The sequence below is a fragment of the Podarcis pityusensis genome (genome assembly GCF_964106645.2).
Source record: "Podarcis pityusensis genome assembly, chromosome: 15".
Taxonomy (NCBI): domain Eukaryota; kingdom Metazoa; phylum Chordata; class Lepidosauria; order Squamata; family Lacertidae; genus Podarcis; species Podarcis pityusensis.
The window spans coordinates 32,894,830-32,921,236 of record NC_138040.1 but is presented as its reverse complement, the minus strand read 5'-3'; the positions used below and the strand labels follow the sequence as shown (position 1 = coordinate 32,921,236).

The window sequence follows — 26,407 nt, the reverse complement described above, 5'->3', positions numbered from 1 at the left end:
AATTTTTCACATTGATTTTAATTCATAGGCCCAAAGTGCAACTAACGCGGAGTGGTTACAGCCCAGTGAGAATATATTTTAAGTTGGTTTAACTAGAACCCTGGAACAAATAGTAGTAATAGTAAAGAAGTTAACGTACCTGATGAAAATTCCCGCGCAAACGACAGGGACACGAGCAGCAGGGGCAGCCCCACAGTGACAAACTTCACAATGCGGTCACACGATAGCTCCAAGCGAAGCCCCTTTGCCCTGGAGCCATTCGGATCCGGAAGCAAAGCATCCGAGAGCATATACTCGCCCGCAGTGTGTGCGATCGACATAGTACTTTTTGGATGGGCCAAGCACAGGCAAGAGGAGAAGAGGCAGCTGCTGCGATCGCACTGCTCACAAACGGCATCTAAAAGCTTGACGTTTGCGCTTGCCAAACTGAAAGCTTTATTTGCAGAGAATTAAGCACCGGACAGCTGCAAATGACAGCCTTGGATGTTTGCGAAAGGGAAGGGTAATTACAAGGCAACCCGGTTTCTTACAAAGCAGCGACTGCCGTCGGCCCCAGAAATAGCGCAAGCAGGACTGGAGAGTTGCGATTGCCGGGGATACCATGTACCTCCGTCTACCACAGGCATAGCAAGGCAAGGCTGGGTCCTTGTGGTTTTACATCCCTCTCTCATAAGCAGATGTTATTTCCAGCAAGCATCTGCAGGAATGGGGCTGTGGATTTGGTTTTACATCCAGGAACACGCAGGGGTGGGCTTTCGGGGTTAGCTGACTAGTGGGAATCGTGGACCACGCTTGCATTTTCAGAGCACAGCGGTGGCTTAATCACACGCAGAACACCTGCATTCAGGGAGTATTTTTAGCCCTGTGGGGTATGCAGTGGGATTGGCAAAGCCTTTTCCATACTTGATATTAAAAGGCACACTTTGTGGATTTTGCAAACCCTATAGCTTCAGGTCTTCAGTAGTAAATTGAATGCAGGTGATCTGGAGAATTGATCCTTGGGTGGAGAACATCAGGGGGCCAAATGCAGCCTGCCATCCTCTCTAACTCACCTGTGGGACTCTACCACAAACACTCTCTTCTCAGACCTCCCTCTGCTTTGCAGGCTCTTTGACTGTTTTTGCCTGGCTGGAATGAGCCTTCTCATGGCTGGATGGGAGGGTAAAGGGGGGATGTTTGAATATGAAGAAATGAGCCTACTGTACAGAGCCAAAATTCATATTTTGAGAAAGAGGGTCTTCTCGGTAGTGGCGCCCGCCCTGTGGAACGCCCTCCCATCAGATATCAAAGAGATAAGCAACTACCTGACATTCAGAAGATATCTTAAGGCAGCCCTGTTCAGGGAAGTTTTTAATATGTAAACACTGTATTGTTTTTAACACTTCATTGGGAGCCGCCCAGAGTGGCTGGGGAAACTCAGCCAGATGGGTGGGGTATGTATAAATAAATAAATAAATAAATAAAATTATTATTATTATTATTATTTGTCCCACCCACCACTTGCGCATATGGACGCTGGGTGATAGTTCAGAAGGGAATGTGGCTCTCAGGCTGAAAAGGGTTCCCCATCCCTGGGACAGTAGGATAAAATGATATTTTTGATTGAAATATTAGAAAGCAGCTCGGTTTCAAACCTTTGCTCTAGCCTGAGGCAGCACTAAGCACTACTACTTAGCATTTGTCATTATCATCCTAGCTACCACTCTGTTAAGGTGCAGAATTATTATTCCACCCTGTTGCAAATGGGGAGACTGAAGCTGAGAAAAGGTGACCATGGCAGAGGGAACTACTAGGAGCTTCCAGATTTCTAGCTTAGTCTCTTAACTGTTCTACCAGCAACTACCAAAGCTAAAGCAATGTCCCAACCTACCCAAACGTCTCTCTTTAGCAGTAGAAGACAATGATGGGCCAGGTGGCTCTAATGCAGTATTTCAGCACTTGCAATACCCAGTCAAAACATTTGGAGAGCTCAGCCACTGCTAGCCCATCCAAGCTACACAGGCAGAGATTCATAAGGCAAAGCCATTTGCATAGCTGGTTTCTTGCAATGAGTAGAGAGGCATCCATCCCTTCTGAAATACCTGCTACCTCCCAGTTCTGGTTAAGACACTGGTTTTCAATCCAATATTTGCAGCATGTTTCAGTGTCCTACCAAATCTTCCCCTCCTGCAAAATTCTCAAGTGTGGAATACCTTTTCCCTAATCTACTCTCTCACCCCTGGTAATCTTTGTCCTGGACATTTACACTGTAGGGTATGGGATGAAGCATGTCCTTGATTTAATTAGGACACTGAATTACATGACTAACATCAGCAGCAGCTGAGATTTTTCATAGGAAGCCACAACTGCTGATATTCAAATACTACTACTAAAGCACATCTCTTAGAACACTGTTCATCAACTGGTGGGTCGCAACAGGAACTCTACCATTCTGTAAATTGATGTTAAAAGATTAAGAGATGAATTAAAGTTTGGGTTAAAAGTGAGTCCTGGGTCTGAAAAGGTTGAAGATAAATTTTTCAGATGGCCAAATCTTATTGACAAACTTCTCTCCAAGAACCCTTCAAGGTGCCTTGTAGTTAGAGTTGCATTTTCTGTCCATCCATTAGAACATGTTGCTATTGTTCAACATATTGTTCAACATATCGCTGAAATCACTCTTAGGGTTTTTCTTTCTTTTCAGAATTTCAGAATTACAATGAAGCTAACACTTCATTGATGGATTCTGCAGTTCCATGGATCAATTCTGTGTTACTACAGAATATGGCAGTCATCAATATGTCACCTTGCCCCTCACACCTAAAACAAGAAAGCCATGCAAAACAGCCTTAAATGCCACAATTTCTTATTATGTTTGCAACTGTATTGTAGCCACAAGTATCCTATATTTTGTGGTAAACAAAGCACCAGCATGCAAATGTGAACTCAGAAAAAACATTTGGAACAGTTAGGGCTTTGGGGAATTTTTTTATTGAATTAAGCAGCAGTTTAGGAGGAAATGCAAGAATCAAAGAGGCTAGACATGGTGCAGCAGCCAGTCTCCATGTTACACTAGGGCAGAGGTTGGAAATTTGTGCCGCCCCCCCCCCCGCCCCAGCTCTTATTGGTTCCATATAGTATAGTCATAGATGATGCGAGCTGTCGTCCAGCAAACATCTAGAGGCCCACAGGCTACCCACAAACCACAGGCTGTAGGTTTGGATGCTCAAGTCTGGACACAACACTAAACCAAAATATAGCTTAGCTCCAATAGCACACAGCAGCAGCAGGAGCACTTCTGTCCCAGAACCCACTCATCTGTATTAAGCCATGGTCTGGCTGAGTGTTACATGTGAACCGGGCCTGAGAGAAAGTCTAGATGTCTAAAGCCAGCACAGGCATGATTTGAACCCAAGGGCTTCTCAACGTGTAGCTGACTTCCATCACTATTACATCAGCAGAACAAACTCCAGACTGAGTCTTTCTTCAAAAAAATCCCTGTTACAATTACATCATGCCCATTCAGTCAATTTCTTCAAGCAAGAAAGTTGTTTGTACTGGGCTGGGTTTCAATGCCTCAACTGATGTCTCCATCACAATGTCTGTCACAGGACTACTGCATCTTCAAAAACCCGTCTGAAACCTACTGGGACCCCCGTCTTCACTTCCCATGGCAGCTGAATACAGAGCCTCAGCACTTGCCACAAAGATTCTCTGGACAGATGTAGGCTTCTAGGAGAAGCAAATCTTGCAGTTCCATGTTTGGCCACTTTAGAGTCCAAAAAGCTCTGAACTTAGTGGAATTCCAGGAACTAGGAGGTCAAGGAAATCAAGTTTCTCCAATAAAGCTACACAGGCTGTCATTGCTTTGGTTCACTATTTCGTATTTCTGGGAACTCCAGCTTCAGTCGCTGTAAGGAGCGAATGAAGAACAGGGGTGGCTTGCAAACCAAATGGATTTTATCTTCTTCGCTGCCGTTTTTTGCAGGCAGAGTGAGTTGGCAGGCATGGAGGTGAAGTGGGAGGTGGCGAGCTTTGACTTGTTCCAAGCCCAGCCTCTTCAATGCAGCCTTTGGAAGCTTCTGCAAAAAAGGAGGAAAGAAATGGTTAAATGGTGAATTCCTGGGCAAGGATCTCTTAATTTTCCACTTTAGATCTCCAAGTGCTGGGAGGTGGAAATGCTCTCTTGCAATGATGTAACAAAGTTTTTTCTCAATTTTCTGAGAGATGTTGTTAGAAATCGACCTGGCAAGGGGCCAGAATAATGGGTCTTAATGCTTTCTTGGAGATTTTGAGGATCAGGAATGATAAAAAAGAAAAAGGGTGTGCTTAGCCATGATTAGTGGTTGGCCACTGGGGAGAATTGGACAGTTACAAACAGTTGATTTGTTCACATGGATGCACGGAGTAGAATGCAATGAAGATTCTGTGCATTTCGCAAGAGATTCTCTTCAAAATTTGAAAGTATGCGGCAGATACTTTTCAGATTATACAACGTATAAAAGGAAATAGTTTATGGTTGAAGTGAATTAAAAAGGAACTACGTTTTTGCAATAATGGTCTGCTCTAGCTATCAGTGCTACTCTATATTTGATTATAATAACAAAATTAATATTAATATCATAAATGGCACTGCTTCATCTCCAAACAGATCGATAAATATGCACCTTGACAGTTCTAGAAGCACTAGAGACTGCAGCATGTAGAGGCACATGCCAAAGGATGCAGTGAACACCCAGTTGGATTAGTGCTTCACAACAACTCAGACTAAAAGCTCTTTTTGATTCAGCCATAGCAGTGCTCTACCGATTCCAAGTCGGGATGGCAGCATCTCATCCAAACTCCTACTCCATGCAGGAAATCTAGGGCTACAGAATCTCCAAGAGTCGACTGTCAAACCTCTACGTGAGGACTGCCAGCAATTACCCTTCAGGTAACTGGTTCCAGAGATGAACTGCTCTTCCTGTCAACACATTTCTCCTGATGTTCAGCCAAGATCTACCCTCCCGTAATTTAAGGAGCCTTGTGGAATGGTCCCTCCCTGATGGTGTCCTGGCAGGTGTTCAATGTATTTTAGTGGGTTGTTATTCTGTTGCATACCACCTGGATGACTTCTGGTTAAAGGAGGCATATAAATGATTTTTTTGAAATAACTAAATAGCTCCATCAGGCCTCCTCTCCTACAACTGTCACCTGGTTGCAGTCATTCCATCTGGCTGCCTCAGTGGGAAAGGAGGGAAGCAGGGCTCATTCCATCAGCTTTGCCGAAAGATCAGCTCCATCAGTCACTTCCTGCCCCTCATCTGTTTCTATGCCAGCTGGTCATTATAGCTACTATTTAAGAATTGTGAGATCTGTTTTTTTTATAAAAAAGAATATAAGTCTGAAGGCAGGGACTGTCTTGTTTTAATGTATTGTATGTAAGCCGCTCTGACAACCTTTTTGGTTGGAAAGCTGGGTACATATGCTCTAAATAAATAAGTGAATAATACACTCCTTAGATTTCGCCCTACCTTCTTGGGCAGCAGAGAGCAAGCCCCTGCAGTCTTCTGTGTGACAGCTGTTCACATAGACCAGGAGTGGACACCTGGCAGCCCATGAATTTTTATCTGCATCCAAGCGGTTCTTTCAAAATGTCACTGATACACAGTAAAAAGTCAGCCAGGTTTATGTAGCCAGTAGCCTGAGGCTACTAGTTCCTGGTACTCTCCTACCGAAAGCATTTAGCAGCAGGTGCAATGGGAGTGATTGTTTGGAATAGACTGGAATTTGAAGTAGATGACAACCACCTCAGGGCAGATCAGTCTACCAAACTGAGACCCCACCCACCATATGTTTTGAAATGGATAAGAATGCAAGCCAGGTTCCTTTCTAGAACTTGGCTGAGGCTTGAATCCTAAGCGAACTTACTTGTGGTTTAAGGACCTTTGGCCATAATGAGCCCTACTTCCAAGTAGGGTTTGAGACTCAACCAGTCCACTATTTGTAAAAACCTAATGTTTTCAGAGCACTCAAAAGATCATACATAAACTAATTTGATACTTATGAGAAGTTAGAAAACTGATGATTGTTCACAATAACAGTTTGTCCAAAGTAAAACATTGCATGTAATTCTTACAACATTACCATGTATTTTAAGTCATTTCTGATTTAATACAGTGGTACCTCTGGTTACAAACTTAATTCGTTCCGGAGGTCCATTCTTAACCCGAAACCATTCTTAACCTGAGGTACCACTTTAGCAAATGGGGCCTCCCGCTGCCACCCCAGGATGTTCTCATCCTGAAGCAAAGTTCTTAACCCGAGGTACTACTTTCAGGTTAGCAGAGTCTGTAACCCGAAGTGTTTGTAACCCAAAGTACCACTGTAGTTAGCTTTTAACTGATTTAATCTGTTGTATGGGTCGATCTTGCTTAGAGACAACTATAATTAAGTAGTATATAATTGAAATAAGTTAAACACATAGTAATACTACATAAGGTTTTTTTAAAAAAAATGTGAACAATTTGCTGAACAGTTCTTCTCTTTCACTTTGAACTTGAAATGTCAGGGACAGCCTACACTTGTCCAAAAAAAGGGTAGGGGAGGAAAGGGAAAAAAATAAGTAGGCAGGACTGTTCAAGGATCAAGGAACACCTGCCAATATCTGACCAGTGTGCCAATCTAATTTTCAAGTAAGCATGCATAGGTGTGCAGTGACAGCAGAGGCATAAGAGGCCCTTATTTCATCCTACTGTCTTCTTTCACTGAATAAGCTCCTTTCATCATGCTTCTCTTACCTGTGGTGCAAGCTTGTTCCAATGGGAGTATTTGTGGTCTCCAAGGATTGGACAGCCTAAGCCATAGGCCAAGTGGACTCTGATTTGGTGCTTCACTCCTACGTACAGGGGGAAGGCAAAGAGAAAAAATTAAGCACACATGCATACAAAGCCACAACCACCAAATACACCTGTCTGCTCTTTCTTAGCAATGGGCTGCCCATACTGAGTTCCATTTGCAGTTTGCTAGAAATGGTGGAGGAAGGAGGAGAGAAAGGGCGGCTCCACTCATCTACCTCTGACATGAAGCCCCCAAAGGGAATGCCGTTCCTGCACCACTATCATAGTATGAACAAATCAGTGGTCATCAAATTAAAAGCTTAAAATTCAAGTGGCACATTCATGCCTTCCTTTTTCAAACAGCAGCCTGTATTTCCTACATGTACTTCAGCAGTAATGTGCTTTTCTGTTTGTACCGACTCTCAAAGAACAGCAGGGCTTCGCCCTGAAAAGCAACATTGAGTCCTTTCAATAAATAAAATAAAATATACTCCTGCATGGGTAAACACTACTGTATGCTCCACCAGAAGATTTCAAGATGACCAAACTTGCTCTGCACTCAATTGCACAGAACAAGGGGCAAATAATAATAACAATTTTAAAATGCCCAAATAAGAAAAACTGCCAGGCTTAGAGATGTTCAGGAAGGCTTTTGAGTACTCAGTGCTGATGGCACCACTCTGCAGAAGTTCCTGAGGCCTTACCTGTGACTGGGTGCAGTTCAAGGAGGGAACAAGAGGAGGAGCTACTCAGCACTCGGTACTGGGTCACTGCCATACTGGCATCTCTGTGCTTGCGGACTTTGAACATATTCCCATCCTCAGAGGACACGCGATAGTTTGGCGCAAGTGTCATCTAAGCCAAAGAGAGATAAATAGATGTATCACGCCATAGAGGTCCATCACTCATTATCCACCTCCCAGCACTTTGTCACTGAAGGATCAGGCAGTGTCAGCGAATAGAAGGGCCTTTTACCAGTTGTAGCTGGTGCAAAGTTATGGCTACTCCTGGACTGGGAGAGTATGACCCTAGTAGTTCAGGCACTGGTGACTTCAAGACTGGTTTACTGGCATGTGGAGCTTCCCTTGCTCTTGAGATGGAGTGCAGGATGCTGCAGCACAGTTGCTGACAGAAGTGAGGCCCTGTAAGCATAGGACACCTCTGCTCAGAGAGCTGTACTGGTTGTGCATTTGCTACTGGCCAAATTCAAGGTGTAAATATTACCATATAAAACTCTTAACAGCTTGGGAATTTGCAGGATCCCTTTACTACTCTATATAAAAAGGTAAAAGGTAAAGGACCCCCGGACAGTTAAATCCAGTCAAAGGTGAGTATGGGGTTGCGGCGCTCATCTTGCTTTCAGGCCAAGGGAGCCAGTGTTTGTCCACAGACAGCTTTCCGGGTCATCTGGCCAGCATGACTAAACCGTGACGGAAACCAGAGCACACAGAAACACCATTTACCTTCCTGCCACAGCAGTACCTATTTATCTACTTGCACTGGTATGCTTCTGAACTGCTAGGTTGGCAGAAGCTGGGACAGAGCAACGGGAGCTCACCCCGTCATGGAGATTCAAACTGCCAACCTTCTGATCAGCAAGCCCAAGAGGCTCAGTGGTTTAGACCACAGCGCCACCTGTGTCCCTATAGGTGCCCACCTGACTGCCATGATTTGCGGAACTGGCACTGGAAAGCAAATCCAACTCATGAACTGTGTTGAATTTCCCAGGAATAAAGCTTAAATAATAAATCAGTGCCTTGGTGCTTGAGAGAACTGGAAAGCATCAGAAAGCCCTCCTGGAAATGGTGTGGCTAGAAAAGTCAAGACATTGCTGACAGGAAGCAAACTCACTTTATAGTGCAATTGGTTGCCCTCGGCTTCCTTCTCCATGATGGGAATATCCACCACTCCCTCTGCTGGCTTTGGTTCTCCAATGCAGATCGCCCTACCAAGATAACAAGTGATGAACAGTGCCATATTTCAGCTTGTTACAGACATCAACTCTCCTTTCAAGAGGGAAAGAAAATGAATCCAGCATTTCATTAACAGGCACTGTCCCAGAGATGCAGTTCTGAAGGGGCTACTGGCTTATAAGAAGGCAAAGTTTCTATTAAAGCTGAAGGTGGGAGTGGGGAAGAGTATATGAACCCAGTAATGTGTCTCATACCAGTATTTTTTCTCCACCTGTCGGGTTTTGAAGAGCTGCTGGATCTGGTGTGCGGTGTCCTCATCCCGGGCAAGCACCATGACTCCAGTTGTTTCCTTATCCAGCCGGTGACAGAGATGAAGGGGTTCAGCTTTCATGCCATCCAACATCTTTGCCAGTACTGGCAGCACATCAGTGATGCACATTTTTACCTTGGGGCCACCTGGAAGGAAAGCAGAAACAGCCTTGATCACATAGCCTCCAAAGAGCAATTTCTTTTCCCTTAGCAACTTCACCTGCACAATGTGTGAACACACCAATATCACAGACCTGAAAGGATAATTTTCCTGAAGGCCAGATTCTCACAAGCATCTCCTAAGCAAATTGGAAAGACTGTTGGATATCCACATAATTACGCACTCATCTGTTCAATTATAGCCAGAAGCCAAAAGTTGTTACTTGAATACCAAGAGTGTGCATAAACAGCAACTGTATATGGGGAAATTGAGACGTGCTGTAATTGATTTGTTCCCCTTTGTCTCTCTTCCCTAGCAGAAAAAAATAGATTTTTCTTGGTGGGGGGATTAACCCCACACCCTATTGTATTTCCCCAGGAAGGAGATAGTCACATACCACAGTTGCTGCCTCTGTAGTGTGTACCTTTCCAGTAGAAGTTGAAAAGACTTTCACAAGAGAAACACCTCCTGAATTATTATTTGCAAGCTGGTCTGTGTAGCATTCAGAACACAGGTGGCAATGGCAGAGGCAGCTCCTACATGTACATGCAGCACTGAGGTTTCATTGTTTATAATGTAGAAGAAATGTCTCTCTGGGAAGACTAAAGTTAATAAGACACTAGTCCGGCAATGTGGGAATCTCATAAGCAGAGGACAATGAGAGAAAACTATCCTTTTGTCATCCCCTCACCCACAACATCTAATTCAGAAGGTTATACTGCTTCTCAGTATCACTGAGAGTAGGGTAACTAGGATTCTGCTCCACAGGATGAATTCATATTTAACCTGTTGAAGAGCCACTACAGACCTCAAAAACAAATAAAAGCAATGACTGATTAAGTCATAAAGAAGGAGATATCTGGATAGTTAGCAGGGCTCTTTGCAATGAGGAACCTGTGGTCCTCTAGGTGTTTCTGGATGACAACCTCTGACCATTTGCCATGCTGACTGAGGCCGATGGGAGCTGAAGCCCAATAACATCTGAAGGGCCACAGCTCCTCCATCCTTTATAATTACCAATCCACTATAACAGTCTTTCAGTAACATCACATTGCTCATTTTTCTCACCATGAACAGGAAGGCCATAAGGTTTGTTAATCACCACAATCTCTTTGTTCTGGTAGAGGATTCCATTTTTTAGTGCCTTGGCCAACACATTAGGATGAACCCGCTGCAACTGCTTCGTTAGCTGAGCAAGTTCTTGCACCCGCCGTGATACTCTGTCTTTAGGAACCTTTGATGGACCAGGGAAGAAAGAACAAAGTAGTTCATCAATCCTTTATTGTATCATTTCTGGTGTCACAAAATATGTATAGGCATGCATGTGCAAAAAGAAATACAGCAAATGGTTTTTAAAAAGGTAAGAATGGAAATTACTGATGAAAAAATACACTAGCTCTCTCTATCTCTCTATACACAAACACAAACACATACACATACACACACACACACACACACACACACCCTATTTGCCAAGAAAATAGCACTGCATCTCGAAATCATAAATCTCTGCCACCAACTTCCAACAAGCAAGTCAATTAAAGCTGTGGAAGAGGTGGAATGTGTATTTATTTTCCCTATGGCCATTTCCCCACAACAAAAACCCCTCCCTGTAAGGTGCTTTTCCCATGCAGGTGGAAAAGCATGGTGGTGGTCTTTCAGAAAAGCAGGCACTGCAGGAAAGGAAAAACAGCCTCTACTTGTGGATTCCACCACTCAAGCTAATTCAGCGTTCTATCAGGTTACAGCAGCAGGAGAGATGGGAGTTCAGACCCCTCCACTAAAACTGTTGGGATATCAGCTCTATTAGGCTTCTCCTCTCCATGAGCATTTTAAGAAACAATATATAACTTTAACAAAAATCATAAGAAGCTGTTTTTATTAAGATAACACCATGCATGTGCCAACTTGGTCCCTGGTCCCGGTACGCTTATGCCACGATGAACTTAGCTGGAACACAGGAAGCTGCCTTATATAGAATCAGGCCATTGCCAGCATTGCCTGCACTGACTGGCAGCAGCTCCCAAGAGTTTCGGACAGGGTACATTCTCAGCAGCCACAATGACCTAAGTAGAACTGGATTTTTTTTAAAGAGAGAGGATATGCTACCCCAAGCAACACCACATATTAGCTATATATTTTGCTTCCCCCACGCCCCATCAAGGCAGCAATAAGGTGGTGTGTGATAAACGATGACATAAATGATCATACATAACAATTTAACGACAAAAGTTAAATCCAAGATCCAAGATTAAAAACAAAACCTATGTTTAGGTTCTGCCAGGAGCTTGAGTGTTTACACGATATAGAAGTAAAGGCTGATTATTTAGGAGACCACTGTAAGCAGATGAAAACATTAGCAGCAGTTTAATCTCACTTCTAATGTAACAATCACTATGGACAATATGGAGAGATACAAAATATGGTCATGAAATAATATGCAGTTGAAAATGTTGACAAAAAGACCCATGCAGGGGGTGCTGGGAAGTTTGGATATTCAGAGAAATCTCTAAATGTGGATATGTACTTGGTATTGTTATAACTTTACGGCTGTAAAATCAAATAAGAAATATTTTCAAAAGAAAGAATAGAAGCAAAGGTTGGGAGTTCCAACCTCAAATTGCACACAAGTGCATATGGAACAACACACCAATCCCTTTCAGGGCTGCTGAAGAATGTTGCATGCTGGGAAGTGTAGTCTTTCCTTCCCGGCGCAATGCACTCTGGGAAATAGAGTCCCAACTGACCAACGGACTCACCTCGGCCTGCTTTTTTTTCTGCTCCTGCTTCTCGGCTCGTATTTTCTCCGCCAGCTGCTGGGCGCTGAGAGGGGCGGCCGCGCCCTGGCTGTGAGAAAAGGCCCGCCGGCCTGCTTTCAAAACGAGCCGCAGAGCGCGGCAAGAGGCGCCACTCTGAGCCGCCATCTTGTTTAGGGCTGTCCGAAAAAAAGCAAACGGAACCCGGATGTGGGCGTGGCCAGCACCGCCCTCCCCTTTCGCTCGCGCGCTACCATGGCGGCAAACCAAGCAGGGCAGGGCATTAGAAGAGGTTCCGGCTGATCTCGAGCAAGGCCCCCCCCTTCCTCTCCAATGAGATAGCCGTGCGGCGTTCTCCGTATCCAATGAAAAGCAGCCCTTACGTGCAGTGGGTGGGAGAAGAATGTTGGCGCACCAATGAAAGAGGGCGGAACGGGAGCGGGCCAATCATGGAAAGAGGGCGGACCTTGCTATTTCCTTTTCGGTTTGAACAACGGCAGTTGTGCGGCGGAGTAACCGTCGTCGCGCGAGGGCAGAAGGAGCCGGAGCCGGCGGCGGCAGCAGCAGCAATCAGGTATTAGAGGAGGGCGCAGGTCGGCAAAAAGCGCACGTGGCCGGTCGTGGAAGATGCGCGCGCATTCGCTTCTGGCCGAGCCTTGTCCTCTCTCATCCCCCCCCTTCCTTTTTAAAATTCTCACAAGAACTTTGTGAGGTAGGTTAGGCCGAAAGATTCAGTGGTTGGTTCAAGGGTCGTCCTTTGAGCATCGTTGCGAAGGGGGGGTTTGAACGGTAGCTTCCTATGCCTGCCTCTGGTACTCTAACCCAGGGTGGGAAAACTGTGGTTCTGCAGTTGTTGGTACTCCAGTCATGGGGATGGGGGGGGGGGAGCTGACCCCTCCCCCCTGAATCAAGTAAATAAAAATATATATGCTTAACTAAAAGTCGAAATAAATCAGAATATTTGAAATATTATATTAGTAGTAGTAGTGGAAGACAGGAGTGCCTGGCGTGCTCTGGTCCATGGGGTCACGAAGAGTCAGAAACGACTAAACAACAAGTAGTATTTATTATTACATTGGTTCCCAGTACGTTTACGAGCACAATTCAAAGTGTTGATGCTGACCTTTAAAGCCCTAAGTGGCCTCGGCCCAGTATACCTAAAGGAGCATCTTCACCTCCATCGTTCAGCCCAGACACTGAGGTCCAGCTCCGAGGGCTTTCTGGTGGTTCCCTCCCTGCGAGAAGTGAGGTTACAGGGAACCAGGCAGAGGGCCTTCTCGGTGGTGGCACCCGCCCTGTGGAACACCCTTCGGTAAGATGTCAAGGAATTAAACAACTATCTGACTTTTAGAAGACATCTGAAGGCAGCCCTGTTCAGGGAAGTTTTTAAAGTTTGAAGTTTTATTCTGTTTTTAGTGTTCTGCCGGGAGCAGCCCAGAGTGGCTGGAGAAACCCAGCCAAATGGTCAGGGTATAAATAATAAAATTATTATTACTACAGTGGTACCTCTGGTTACGTACTTAGTTCATTCCGGAGGTCCGTTCTTAACCTGAAACTGTTCTTAACCTGAAGCACCACTTTAGCTAATGTGGGCTGCCGCTGCGCAATTTCTGTTCTCATCCTGAAGCAAAGTTCTTAAACCGAGGTACTATTTCTGGGTTAGTGGAGTCTGTAACCTGAAGCGTATGTAACCCGAGGTACCACTGTATTATTAGCAACCTAATTGAGTGGTAGACAAGGCAAGCAGAGGAGGATGACAGGTGCCCGCCCCCCAAAATACCCCAAACTATATATCATGGCTTTGCCCAGGACTCCAGCTACCATAATCTTTGATGGGTGGATGAGAGATGGAGCACAGCATCACCCCAAGAGCCACAGGGTCTCCATCCTTTCTCTAGTACCACACTGACAGCAGCCTTAACTCTACCTTTTTTATATATATATAAAAAAGCCTTCTGTTTCCAACCTAGATCCCATCAGCACTCTGCAATGTAAGCAGCATTGTACTGCTGTAAACACTCATTGCCTCTTCCAAAGAAGCCTCTCCTGGGAACTGTAGTTTGCCAAGGGTGCCGAGAAGCTGCTAGGAGACGCCGGTTCCCCTCAAAGAGCAACATTGCTCAGAATACCTTGGGAAGAGAAGCCCAACACTGCAAGCTGGAACAAACCCTATGCTCTCAGATTTTACACACGCTAACTATTTAAAGGGATGTCAAAAGAGGATTAGTGGTTCTTTTAAGATCCACTAAAAGTAGAAGCAGTGGGTTTAAATTACAGTAAGGTAAGCTTTAAACTAAAGCTGCAATCTTAAAATATATTTCCTTACGAGCAACTTCCACTAAATTCAATGGGCTTAGTTCCAATTAAACTTCTGTAGGATTGTGGCCCCAATGTAAACTGGCATTGGAATAAGTTATACTGGCAAACTGCAGTAGAAAGAGATTGACCAGATGGCATGGTGCCAAATCAATGCAATAATAATAATAACAACTTTATTGTCAGTGTACAACCTGTGTACAGTGAAGTAAAACATAAAAATGATCTTTTTCATGTGAATTTTAACTAAAGTAACTATTGAATGGCTGCTATGCTTTCTAATAGGCCACAACGTATCTGCTCATCACATCCCTGACTAGTGGAACTGTTCTTTCTCTTTTTCTGAGGTCCTAGTAACCTAGTTAGTCCAGCTTTTCCTAGTTTTTATTTTGCTCCTTTGTTCCTATCACTTCATCCATATGGAAGAGCAGGATGAAGCTGAACATAAGGAAGTGTAGAAAGAGGTGAGTCCCAACCTAAAGACGCTACTACTTGTTTATTCTTGTAAATAAAAAAAGGCACCACACCCAGCTCCGTTGATATGACAAGGCTGATTCACATACCAGCTCCTGATGTGGTGGCCATATAAGAAGACCCTAATCTGGGGCCACTTACTCCTCTCCATACAGTTACCCGCCTGGTTTATAGATTTGTTTTGGCAATGATTAATTGCTTACAACTGTTGTAAGAGCTATAAACGCTTTCAGTGGTTGTAGCAGTAGGAAGAGAATGTGGAGCTAATAAAGAGATTTGCCTGTATTTTGAAAACAATTTCACACCTGCTTTATGCTATTATTTTTTAAAAAATGTTTATTTCTTAAATGCAAAGCATTTAGTGGTATGTCTGTGTTCTTAAAAAGAACAAAAGTAAATAAGGATCCCAATAGGTTTGCATGAAAAGAGATCTGGAGATATCTGCTTGGAGATAAGAGATGGTGTGGAAACTTCAGTCTGAACTCGTACAGACTCTCTTTGCAGCTTGTTCTGGAACATCATTGTCTGTCTCCACACTTTTGCTGTGGCTGCTCTTAACTTCCATCTCTTCATCTGATTCCTTTTCAGAGTGCTTTGTTTTCTTAAGGTGTGGAAGTTCAATGCGTCCTCTACGCACAAAGTAACTGATGCGAGACTCCAACCCTTCACATTTGGGGCGATCCATTAATGGCTTGTAGTTTCGGGCTTTTGCTCCCTCGATTAAGGCACTGATCTGATTGTGGACCGGGGGCTTCAGCTCTCCCCACCGAATTGTGCCGTTGCTTGAACCTGAAAACATAACAAGTGCCAACGGGTCAACAAGTCCTGTGTAGCATATTATTATTCACCAGTTGCTTCTATCCACTTTTAAATTACCCAGTTCTGTACCCATATATGTAATCACTAGAATAGTGCCTTAGAGCCACACTCATACCTAGCAACAGTGAATACTGTTAGAATTCTACAGAACTATGCATCTCCTACCTGTCTCTGTAGGCATCTCAGCAAAATCAAGCCCTTTTAACATGCTACGCAGCATATGAGTTTTAACAGCATGGTTGGCCCAAAGCTGCTGTAAATGTGTGACATTAAACTCCTGGACATTGCGATCATAGATCCACTGGATATTTTCAAATTCACAGTCATACAAAACCAGAGGAAATTCCACTGCCATGCTGCAAGAAAAGGAAAAGATAAGGTGTTAAGGAGCTTAAATCAGATGCCTGTGACTTAAAACAGGGAAGTACATGAATAAGACTGAGTAACAATCTGATGTGAAACAAAGCAGTGATTAATCTTTATAGTGTTGGATTCCCATACATGTAAGGCAATTGGTGTTGATCTTTCTGTGCCAGTAACGGGAGTGCAGTTTTTAGTGCACACTAATGCACATCTACAGCTTCCCTTTCCACCCGCTCTTCAGCATCTTGATGTGGTTTTGCCTGCAGTCCAATTGTATTCTGGAGCAATGGCACTGGAAAAGCTATACTTAAGAGCTACAGAAATCCCAAATATGTTTGCCAGGACTTTGCTAAAGACTGGCATGCATTTTTATAGGCAAGACTATGTCATTGGGAGTGATGCAGCAATACACTGGTTAGACTTTAAGGTACCACAGGGGTATGGTGTTGGCTCAGAGCTCAGTGGCAGAACACAGGCCTTGCATACAAAAGGTCCCAGGTTCAGTCGCTATAACCTCTGATTAAAAATGGCTCTCTGATATTAGGTCTAGGAAAGACCTCTGCCCAAGATTTGCATCCACTGCTAATGAGTAAAAGAAACTTGTTTCACATCTAACACAAATATTATACTGGCTATATAATATATATTAATTTCTTTGCAAAGTCATACCTGTATTGTGGTTTTCGAGGGTTGTTCTCTACATCCAGTAGCACATCAATAATCTCTGGCTTTTCCATCCTTTGTCCAATCAGGAAGAGAATAGCCATCATGCAACGGACCTGGTGGTAGAGGAATGCTTGGCCTGTCACTTCAAACAGGTACATTTGGAAAGAGTTGTGCAGCTCGGCATCCTCTGCCCTAGCCACAGGCTTCACCTCTGCAGTAAGAATTGTCCGTTGAAAGTTGATTACACCATTGGCTACATCCATCTTGCATAGATTACGAAAATCATGGGTCCCCACGAGCTTCTGAGCTGCAGTATTCATGAGAGCTACATCTAGATCAGCACGAGGGAAGAAATAGCGATAGGTCCTTTTGAGGCAACTAAACCTAGCACTGAAGCTGGAATCTACTGGGGCCCAAGCCAGTACCCGTATGTCATGAGGGAGCACTTGATTCAATATGTGTGTGTAGCGGATCTCCTCTGCAGTATTTGTGGCTGTGTCCTTTGTTGCACCCTTCGGTTTATTTACTGCTTTATCCTTTGACAGGTTTGAGCGGAGATCTAGGGAGATCACCTGAAACATTGGAGAAGGATAATATGGAGTAAAATATGCAAAAACAACACTATGGACAGTATCCGATGCCCTTATTCCATTACACTTGTGCAACGGAACTCCACCCCCCCCCCATGGGCACCTTGCACCATCCCCAATCCTTGCGCAAACTGTACAACTGACATAGCAATACTTTGGATACAAACCTAAGGGTTAGATCCCAAGTTAGCCATACTTGGAGTAGACCCATTGAAATTAAAGGACATGAATAAATTAGGTCCATTAATTTCAGTGTGTCTGCTCTGAGTCAAACATAGCTGAATACACCTCTACTTTTTAAATTGTTTTTTTTTTAAACTGAATCAATGAGAATTCTCCAAAAATAATGGTGTTGGTGTAGGTTCCTCAATGACTATTTGGACCTGAACTGATCTGGCAGTAGGTTTTATCTTGCAGCCCTGGATAACTCAGGCTACAATCTTTTACACACTTTCCTGGGAGGAAGCCCCATTAAATGAGTTCTAATATCAGCATATCTAACACCCAATACAGTCGTACCTTGGAAGTCGAACAGAATACATTCTGGAAGTCCATTCGACTTCCAAAACGTTTGGAAACCGAAGTGTGGCTTCTGATTGGCTGAAGGAAGCTCCTGCAGCCAATCGGAAGCCCTGTTGGACATTCGGCTTCCAAAAACTGCAACAGTCACTTCCAGGTTTGCGGCATCCGAAAGCCAAAATGTTCAAGAACTAAGCTGTTCGAAATCCAAGGTATGACTGTATTCAGCTCCAACCAGAGCTAAGACCTTGAGGCGCAAACTCTACTAAGCGGGAATATCACAGAAGGTAATGCCGCTGCCCCCGCTTTAATTCACATTCTGTTATAGTGCTGAATCCAAATCCCCCCTCCCTCACCCTCTGAGCAGGTTCCCTCATTTTCTGCTGTGAGTTGAGCAGGTTGGTTTCATAAAAATGGAGGTTAGACAGATGCTGAACTCACCTGTCCAAAGGCACTGACTCCCTTGTCAGTGCGCCCACAGCGGTGATAGTTGGAAGTCTGTCTGCTGGCCACCAGTCGGGTTTTGCTGAGAGCCTCAAACAGCTTTTCTTCAATAGTATTGTTGGTATTCTCCTGGCTAGCAAAGCCCTGATATCCCCAGCCCAGGTAGGCTATCTTCAGTGCCACATGTCTCTGGCCATAAGCGCTAAAATCAAATGGCCGCTGCTGCCGTTTCTTAGTCTTCCCTGCTGCTGAGAGGCCGCCTTCTGTGCCTGCAGTCTGCTTGCTCTCCAGCTTTTCTTGCAGCCTTTGCACCATGTCTTCCAGTTCCTGGACTCTCTTCAGTAGCTTCTCTGTTTCTGCTCCATCTCTGGCCATAGTGAGAGTCCCTGGGAAGGGAAAACGAGTTTCCACAATTCAAACTTTTGTATTTGCTGCTAAAGGAGAGGCTATTCAGCTGGGGACTGTCAACTTGCTATCCAGCTTTATGCTTTTATTTTCTACCTATACTGTATTCCATATTTGAACGTAATGAAATACTTCCAATATTGAATTGTGAGTGCATGCCTTTCTCCATTTACTGATAAATTCATACTAATTCCCAGTGGGCTTTCGGGACATTTTTTTTGTTTACATGGAATGCAAGGTGTAGGGGACAGAAAGGGTTTGCTCTTGACACCCATGGGCTACTCCTGCATAAGGAAACCCTGCTTATAACACAGGATTCTGGGGTTTTGTTCTGAAGTTCACATATTTCATGTGAGATACTGGTCCACCCTGTTGGGTCTCGCAGTTCCCAGTGTGAACTGAATGTGCACCATAAAGCATACTTAACCTCAGGGAGGAAGATTTCAAGTTGCGGGCAAACTGCCTTTCAGGGATTCAGATCCACCATTATTGATTCTCATTGTAGAATCTCTGATACATTACTAAGCAGCCTCAGGATTTGCTGGAAAATAATTTGAAACCCACTAGTATAGCTAACAACTGTAAGACTTAACACATTCTCCAATGTACTGCAAAGGGGGAACATCGTAACGCAGCAGTACTCAGGATTTTTATTGTATCCTAAGCTGACTTAAGTGAAAGCAAATTCTTGCTAGAAATAGGTAAATGACTATTCAATCAGTGAATAAATTTAGTACAGTGGTACCTCGGTTTTTGAATGTAATCCGTTTTGGAAGACCATTCAACTTCAAAAATGTTCGAAAACCGAGGTGCAAAGGGTAGCCTGCAATTTCAATTGAGAAAATTGGGGAAAACTCAGCAGAAAACCGTTCAACTTCTGAGGCACATTCGAAAACAGAAGCATTTACTTCCAGGTTTTCGGCGCTCGAAAACCGAAACGTTCGGCTTCCGAGATGCTAAAAAACCGAGGTACCACTGTACTTAAACTTGTTTTGGGTAGATCTAGCACACTGTGAGAATTAACATCTCTCTCTTTCAGAATCAGTGACTGCACCAAGCCAAGAGAAGCAATGGAAACATTCATGGGACTTGATCGTCCCCGGTGGGCCTCCATGAGCCATGAAGATCGGCTCAAAGAAGCTGCAATGGCATTCATCCGCCTTTGCGCAGAACAGGGAGAAGGTGATAGCCCAAGGAAGATGTGTTTTGCACCTCAGCTGGACCCCTACACAAGAGCCTCAGTGGCCTCTTTGGTCAGACCCACACTTCCTGTGAAGATTAGGCATCTTAATTCAGGACCCACCTTGCAAGCAAAGACTCCCGAGGAACCCAGAGTTGCTAGGAAGCCTATAATAAAAAGGAAAGTTCTGAGGCGAAGGCCTGATGGAGAAGTAGAGGTGACGGATGAGTCCATCACCAGCACACCAGAGACCAGCAGTCAGAGTGACCCAGAGTATGGGGAGTTGAGTCAAAGAATGCATAGTCTGAAGACTCAGCAAGAGGAAGAAGAGTCAGAGGAGGAGAGTGAGCCAAGCATTTGCCCAGAGTCTGAGACGGCTTATTCCTGGAGAACTACAGAGAGCCAGAGCCAAAGCTCGCAAAGAGAGAGCCAGAGCCGCAGCAGCACATCCTATGAGCAGGACTTGATTGTTGCTGGCCACCCAAAATCCTTCATATTACCAAGATTTGATCAGCTAAGCCGGAACAGAATGAAGACCGACCGGGTAGCCCGTTACTTGGAGCATAAGCATGACTGGGAATCTCTGCGGCTACCAGGGGAAGATCCCAGGAAAGGGGTGCGCTGGAGCATCCGGGAACAGATGCTCTGCAAGTCAGAATTGCCTCCTAGGGCTCAGCACATTTATATTCCCAACAACTACCTGGTGCCTACAGAGAAGAAGAGGTCTGCTCTGCGCTGGGGAATACGCTGTGACCTGGCAAATGGCGTGATGCCTAGGAATACCTACTCCTCCTAGAAATGCAGAGGTCTCTATAGCGCCATCCACAGGAGCATGCCTTGCTTAGCGCAGCCCAAATATCCAACTACTCCAGGCAATCAGCTAAGCTATTTTGTTTCCTTTGAAACCCTTTCAAATCCTTATTGGTTTTAAATCTGGCTTTCAGAATGAGTGTTCCCACAACACAAAAGGATTTTACTTATTCGTGCTTCTTGAATAGTTGTCCCATATAGGATCATTTAGAGATTAATATTGCCTCATCAGAAGCCAGACAGAAGATGAACCAAAGTTTACTGAAGTATATGTCAATGAGAGTAATCTTTATTTTTATTGCAAGATCTTTTAAACCCACTTCCTCTTCCTAACGCAATCATCATACTTCTGTATGATGTTATTTTTAAAGAAAGTTTAGCTTCTAGATGTATGGATTAAATTAAAAGTGTGTGGTATAAAAGGATTGCCTCTAATTTCTCTATTGACTGGTTAATTTGTTGAGAAAGTAATATTTATCCAGAACAGAAGGCAGGTCAAAAGCTTCACCTCACTTATCAATTGTTGTTTGGAACTGCTGTGCTACATTGTAAACAACTCTTCGCTTTCAAGTAGGTATGAGGTTCTTATTCCATTGAGAATATTGTCTTGGTTCGTATTTATGTATTTTTTAAAACAATTTTATTGAAGGTTTTTAACATGTTAAGCAATAAAATCCAACACATTTATAAAACAAAAATATATCAAAAAAGAGAGTAATAATGAAATACCTATATACAGGCAACTCCCAATTTAGGTGCCAAACCTAGAAGTAGCCCCAAAACATCACTGATAGTGGAGGGGTGGAGCACAGTGGGCATCCACATGCTCCCCTATAAACCAGAATTACTTGTACTAAGGTTCTCATGCAAAGTGCTTTTCTTCTGTTCTAAGTTTCTTTCCCCACTTGGAAACACTACGGATATAATGAAATATGGGTTGCATATTGGAGAAGACAATGGACAATTGGAGAAGATTTTAATTATGCCTGGCTGCAAGCGTAAGCACCAGTGAACACACTGAAACTTCTGAGTACAGTGGACGCTCGGGTTGCGAATGTGATCCATGCGGGATGCATGTTCGCAACCCGCAACGTTTGCAACCTGCAGTGGTGCGTTTGTGCATGCACGGGTTGTGATTCAGCACTTCTGTGCATGCACGACCGCCGAAACCCGGAAGTATCCTGTTCCGGTACTTCCAGGTTTCAGCGCGTCTATAACCCAAAAAAAGCAACCTGAAGCGTCTGTAACCCAAAGTATGACTGTATAGTGGAACGAGGAAACTGCTTTAGCCAGAAGGCTGCTTTTCCTTCTGGGTAATATACCAGTGGTGGGTGGGGCTGAAGGGGGAGAAATGGGCAGAACAACTAGTCCAAATTCTTTGTACAATGGGGCTAATTTCTACACATGCCTGCACACACCTCTGTCCTCTGTCCAGACTAGAGATGGGAAGGCCTGGATAAAACCCTGAAAACGGGGGGGGGGGGGTGTAAACTTGGGGGGGGAGCCCTGGTCCCCCCCCCCAATTTTTCCAGGGTTTTCCCAGGCCTTCCTATCTCTAAGACAAGCAGTATTGTGGCATGATTTTCATGGGTAAGAACTCATTGGGTACATGAACTGCCAGAATCTGTAAAACTTCAGCTAGTTGACACTTTTTCTTCCCCTTAATGTGAAATTACAGCCCAGTTAGCTTAATGTTTTTTTCCTGGTAAACTGGGGGAAACTGTTAACAATAAAATTACCAACCCTATAGAAGTCTTGCTGATAGCTTCTGTAAGGGTAAGTCTTGTCTACCTAAACATTTTAGAGTTCTGCGAGAGTATCATGCAAATGGGGTAATCTTGGATGTGTACCTGGACTTAACTGGTTAAAGAACACTAAGCGGAGAGTAGGACGTATTGACAGTTCTAACAATGGAAGGATTCAGTAAGCAAGGTTCTTCCAAGATCTGTAATGAAAACAGCTTTTTAACTTCTTCATAACTCTGGAATCGGGGAGCAGTGAGGTGGCCAAGTTTGCTGATGACACCAAATGGTTTAAGGCAGAGCTTTCCAAACTTTTCATGCTGGCGACACACTTTTTGGGCATGCATCATTTCATGACACAGCAATTCAGTTTTACATCATTTCGTGGCACAGCAATTCAGTTTTACTAGCAAACCAGAGGTTAAACTAAGCCCTTTCCCAGCCCGGGAGGAGCATTTGTGGGACCCACCTACACACAGCAGCCGACACACTAACATGTTACAACACACAGTTTGGAAAGCTCTGGTTTAAGGTGATTAAAACCAAAAGGGATTGCCTGGAGCGCTGGAAGAATATCTCCCGACTGGGTGAAGGACCATTAAAAATGCATACAATCTTAGTTGGAAGGGATCCCCTAAAGGTCCAATCCCCTGCAATACAGGAATCTCAACTAGATTATGACAGAGTCCACCACCTCTTGCGGGAGTCCATTCCACTGTCAAACAATTCTGTCAGAAAGTTATTCCTGATGCTTAGTCAAAACCATACTGCATGTGTCAGCCCTTGAGATATCTGAAGATAGTTATCACCTCTCAGTCTCCTCTTTACCAGGATAAACATACCCAATTCCCTCAACCGTTCTTCATAAGGCTTGGTTTCCAGACCCTTTTATCATCTTGGTCGCCCTCCTCCGCACATATTCCAGCTTGTCAATATCCTTCTTAACAGAACTGGATACAGTACTCCAGGTATAGTCAGACCAGGGCAGAATATAGTGGGACTATTACTTCCCTTGATTGGTGCAAAGTGATGCATGCTGATGCAAAAAACCCTCAATAACTTCACATGTACTTACAGTGTCTGAACTGGTGCTAGCTGGCCAGGAAGGAGATTTGAGAGTTGTGGCAGATAGCTTGAGAAAGATGTTTTCCTAGCATGCAGTAGCTATGAAAAAGGCAAATTCCACGTTAGGGATAGTTAGGAAAGCGATTGAAACCATCAACAGGAGGCCCTTTTACAAATCCATGCCGCAACCACACTTGGAATAGTGTATGTTTCTGGTTGCCATACCTCAAAAGGCTCCTGCAGATCAAGAAAATGGCAACCAAAACGATTAAGGGAGTAGAACAACTCTACTATGAGAAAATGTTACAGCATTCAGGGGTTTCTAACTTATAAAATGTGGGCATACTAGAGGTGCTAAGATTCTGCAAGGTGTGGGAAAATCAGTTTTTTCTTCCTGCTATGTGAAGATAATGCACAACGTCAACCGACACAAAGTCAATTCTCTACTGACTTTTTTTAATTAAAGAAAACAAGTATACTATAAAAACATTAAAATATACAGTTATTGGACAATTGGACACACTGGCCCATGAGAATAGACATGAATTTTAGTGCTTTTAGCATCAGTGAATCAAGCAGCTGATCCTGTGTACCTTTATTCGGAAGTACAGTAACTGCTATTGAGGTCAACGAAGCTAACCTGCTAAGGATTACAACATCCTAAATGCATCCTTACTCAATGGGATTTCAAACCCTGCACCCAGTGAGTGTGTGTGGCAGAAGATGAGCCCTGTTGGATCAGGCCGATGGCCCGTCCAGTCTAGCATCCTGTTCTCACAGTGGCCACCCACGTGCCTACGAAACGTCAGCAAGCAGGACCTGCGTGCTCCCTACGTGCGGTTCTCAGTACTTCGAACACGCGTGATCGTGGCTCAGGGTTTGAAGTCGGGCCACTAATTTCGGACAGAAACGGCCAGTGCAAGAGCTGATCACGGAAGGCTAATCAGAACAGGCCAACTAGTAATCCCGCAACGCCCCCCCCTTTAAAAAAAATAAATTTTCTAAGGGTTCAGAATTGTAATAGTTACAGCGGTGGGAGAGAGACGAGCGATCCAATCAACACCGCCTTAAGGCTGCCTGTGAAGGCGATCAGCTTCACTAAAGGAGCGATCCTAAACGCACTTACTCAAGAGTAAGCCCCACCGAACACTGTGGGATTTGCTCCCATGTTAAAACATGCGCCGCGACCCCCGTGTTCCTACCTCCGCAGCTTTTACGCAGACGTTCGTAGACAGCAAAAGCCTCCGAGCACAGGCATGCCGCCCCGTCCACGATTTCTCCGCAGGAAATGACGTAAAGGCTTCCCTTTCCCCAACACATGAGACCGAGGAGATTTGTGGGAAATGTAGTCTTTCTCTAAAAAGCGGCCGGATTAGCCTTTTACTTCCAAAAGCAGGCAGCCAAATGTTTTTGGAAGGTTACAGAAGGTTATCCTGAACGGGATAGCCCTCCCCTTCTTGTTTGACCCCATGCCTCTGACATGGAAGCTCCATTTAGTTATCATGGCTATGAATCATTGAAAGCTTTATCCGCCATAGTATGTAAAGTCATGAGCTACTGAATTGAGATGTTAGGCAAAATATTACTATTTTAATTCCCGCCTCAGGGGTTGCTTCTATTTCAACAATAATTTAGAGTGTCCAGGGTGCTTCTTGAGAAGCATTCACCGCAGCTTATTGCCGTACCACCCTGAACATGCGCAATCTCGGACCATCATTATGCCCTCACAGAAAAGTGCTTGGAGTTTATTCATTTATTTAAGAATAACTAGTAATAGATACCAAAGCATCGTATTCATAGCCAACATCTAAATGTTCAAAATATTCCAGACCAGACCAATTATCAGGTTCATGTGTAAGGCCCATTAATTTCAATGGTTGTGAGTAGAAGGATGTTGAATACAACCCTTGGAATATGAAGTATGGTGTAGAAATTTAATAACAATATTAACGTTTTTTGGGTTTTTTTAAAGGAAAACCACCATCGCCACATAGAATCACTGAGTTGGAAGGGAGCCTGAGGGTCATTTAGTCCAACCCTCAACAATGCAGGAATCTTAAGTAAAATGGAAACATCGACACCGACCCCACGTATCTCCCCCCCTTCACCTATTTCCTCCTTTTCTTCCCAATGTCTCAACAAATGAAACTGATTTGTAAAAATGTTACATGGGAATATATATATATATATATATATATACACACACACACACACTAGAGAGACATTGCACACACTTTTGTAAATCAAGAAAATCTTTAATTAAAAAAACAACAACAATGCAGGAATCTCAACTAAAGCATCCATGACAGGCCATCCAACCTCTGCTTAAAAACCTCCAAGGAAGGAGCATCTACCACCTCTCGTGGGAGTCCATTCCACTGCCAAAAACCTCTTACTGCCAGAAAGTTTTCCTTACGTTTAGTTGGAATCTCCTTTCTTGCAATTTGAAGCCATTGGTTCAAAGTCATGACATCGATGTTCCTATTTTATTTTTCAAGCTTATGTTTGTTTGTCTATTTGTTTGCCGATGCCTTCAGCAGGCTTGGTCTAGAAAGGTGTGGGTGGGTGTTTCTAAATATATACCTTTAACTATTACATCTACTCAAAAGTATTATTGTTTATTAAATTTCTATACCACCCTTCATCCAAAGACTACAGGGGTAGTTAATAATAATAATAATTTATTATTCACACCCCTGCCCATCTGGCTGGGTTTCCCCAGCCACTCTGGGCGGCTCCGAACAGAATATTAAAAACACGATAAAACATAAACATTAAAAACTTCCCTACACAGGGCTGTTTACAATACAGGCAACCAGGCAGAGGGCCTTCTCAGTAGCAGCACCCACCCTGGGGAAATGCCCTCCCATCCAATGTCAAGGAAACAAACAACTACAGGTGAAACTCGAAAAATTAGAATATCATGGAAAAGTTCATTTATTTCAGTAATTCAACTTAAAAGGTGAAACTAATATATGAGATAGACTCATGACATGCAAAGCGAGATATGTCAAGCCTTTATTTGTTATAATTGTGATATTATGGCATACAGCTGATGAAAACCCCAAATTAACAATCT

At 43.9% G+C, this 26,407-nt stretch overlaps 4 protein-coding genes across 8 annotated transcripts in view; 1 reads left to right on the top strand and 3 right to left on the bottom strand.

Annotated features, from left to right (window-relative positions):
- PANX3 (pannexin 3) overlaps window positions 1-1,184 on the bottom strand; it is a 200,557-nt gene extending 199,373 nt beyond the window's left edge. For both annotated transcript variants that reach the window (XR_013979731.1, XM_080982540.1), the window contains exon 1: window positions 140-1,184. Coding sequence is in view for 1 of the 2 variants with exons in the window: in XM_080982540.1 (XP_080838666.1) it covers window positions 140-320 (181 nt within the window). In the remaining variant the exon portion in view is untranslated. The remainder of the gene's footprint in view (window positions 1-139) is intronic.
- Window positions 1,185-2,954: 1,770 nt separating this feature from the next.
- On the bottom strand, window positions 2,955-12,137 carry RPUSD4 (RNA pseudouridine synthase D4). The gene is made up of 7 exons (XM_080982314.1): window positions 11,939-12,137; window positions 10,248-10,413; window positions 8,965-9,166; window positions 8,649-8,742; window positions 7,502-7,652; window positions 6,759-6,856; window positions 2,955-4,061 (listed from the first exon to the last, which is right to left on the bottom strand). The coding sequence occupies exons 1-7, from the start codon at window positions 12,101-12,103 to the stop codon at window positions 3,840-3,842; spliced, it is 1,098 nt and encodes a 365-aa protein (XP_080838440.1). The 5' UTR covers window positions 12,104-12,137; the 3' UTR covers window positions 2,955-3,839.
- A 148-nt stretch (window positions 12,138-12,285) lies between these two features.
- On the top strand, window positions 12,286-20,943 carry HYLS1 (HYLS1 centriolar and ciliogenesis associated). The gene is made up of 2 exons (XM_080982315.1): window positions 12,286-12,509; window positions 19,577-20,943. Exons 1-2 carry the CDS (start codon window positions 12,301-12,303, stop codon window positions 20,505-20,507), a joined length of 1,140 nt encoding a protein of 379 aa, XP_080838441.1. The 5' UTR covers window positions 12,286-12,300; the 3' UTR covers window positions 20,508-20,943.
- On the bottom strand, window positions 15,044-24,601 carry PUS3 (pseudouridine synthase 3). Of its 4 annotated transcripts, XM_080982313.1 has the most exons (7): window positions 24,531-24,599; window positions 23,339-23,427; window positions 19,277-19,354; window positions 18,124-18,512; window positions 16,577-17,145; window positions 15,710-15,900; window positions 15,044-15,514 (listed from the first exon to the last, which is right to left on the bottom strand). In XM_080982313.1, the coding sequence occupies exons 4-7, from the start codon at window positions 18,499-18,501 to the stop codon at window positions 15,198-15,200; spliced, it is 1,455 nt and encodes a 484-aa protein (XP_080838439.1). In that variant the 5' UTR covers window positions 18,502-18,512; window positions 19,277-19,354; window positions 23,339-23,427; window positions 24,531-24,599; the 3' UTR covers window positions 15,044-15,197. The 4 variants fall into 4 exon arrangements, with proteins under 4 accessions (XP_080838439.1, XP_080838436.1, XP_080838437.1 ...); XM_080982310.1 differs by lacking the exon at window positions 19,277-19,354 and having other exon boundaries at window positions 24,531-24,601; XM_080982311.1 differs by lacking the exon at window positions 19,277-19,354 and having other exon boundaries at window positions 23,339-23,424; window positions 24,536-24,583.
- Between the last annotated feature and the right edge of the window lie 1,806 nt (window positions 24,602-26,407).

Bases quoted from the DNA above. Each gene is read 5' to 3' on its own strand.
- RPUSD4 (XM_080982314.1), bottom strand. From the start codon at position 12,103: ATGGCGGCTCAGAGTGGCGCCTCTTGCCGCGCTCTGCGGCTCGTTTTG. The intron at 9,167-10,247 runs GTGAGAAAAATG...CTTTCCTTCCAG, and splicing joins TTATGGCCTTCCTGTTCATG to GTGGCCCCAAGGTAAAAATG. The intron at 7,653-8,648 runs GTGAGTTTGCTT...TCTTTGGCTTAG, and splicing joins GCAACCAATTGCACTATAAA to ATGACACTTGCGCCAAACTA.
- HYLS1 (XM_080982315.1), top strand. From the start codon at position 12,301: ATGAAAAGCAGCCCTTACGTGCAGTGGGTGGGAGAAGAATGTTGGCGC. The intron at 12,510-19,576 runs GTATTAGAGGAG...TTTCAGAATCAG, and splicing joins GCGGCAGCAGCAGCAATCAG to TGACTGCACCAAGCCAAGAG.
- PUS3 (XM_080982310.1), bottom strand. From the start codon at position 18,501: ATGGCCAGAGATGGAGCAGAAACAGAGAAGCTACTGAAGAGAGTCCAG. The intron at 17,146-18,123 runs GTGAGTTCAGCA...CCAATGTTTCAG, and splicing joins GAGTCAGTGCCTTTGGACAG to GTGATCTCCCTAGATCTCCG. The intron at 15,901-16,576 runs GTATGACTTTGC...CTTTTCTTGCAG, and splicing joins CCTCGAAAACCACAATACAG to CATGGCAGTGGAATTTCCTC.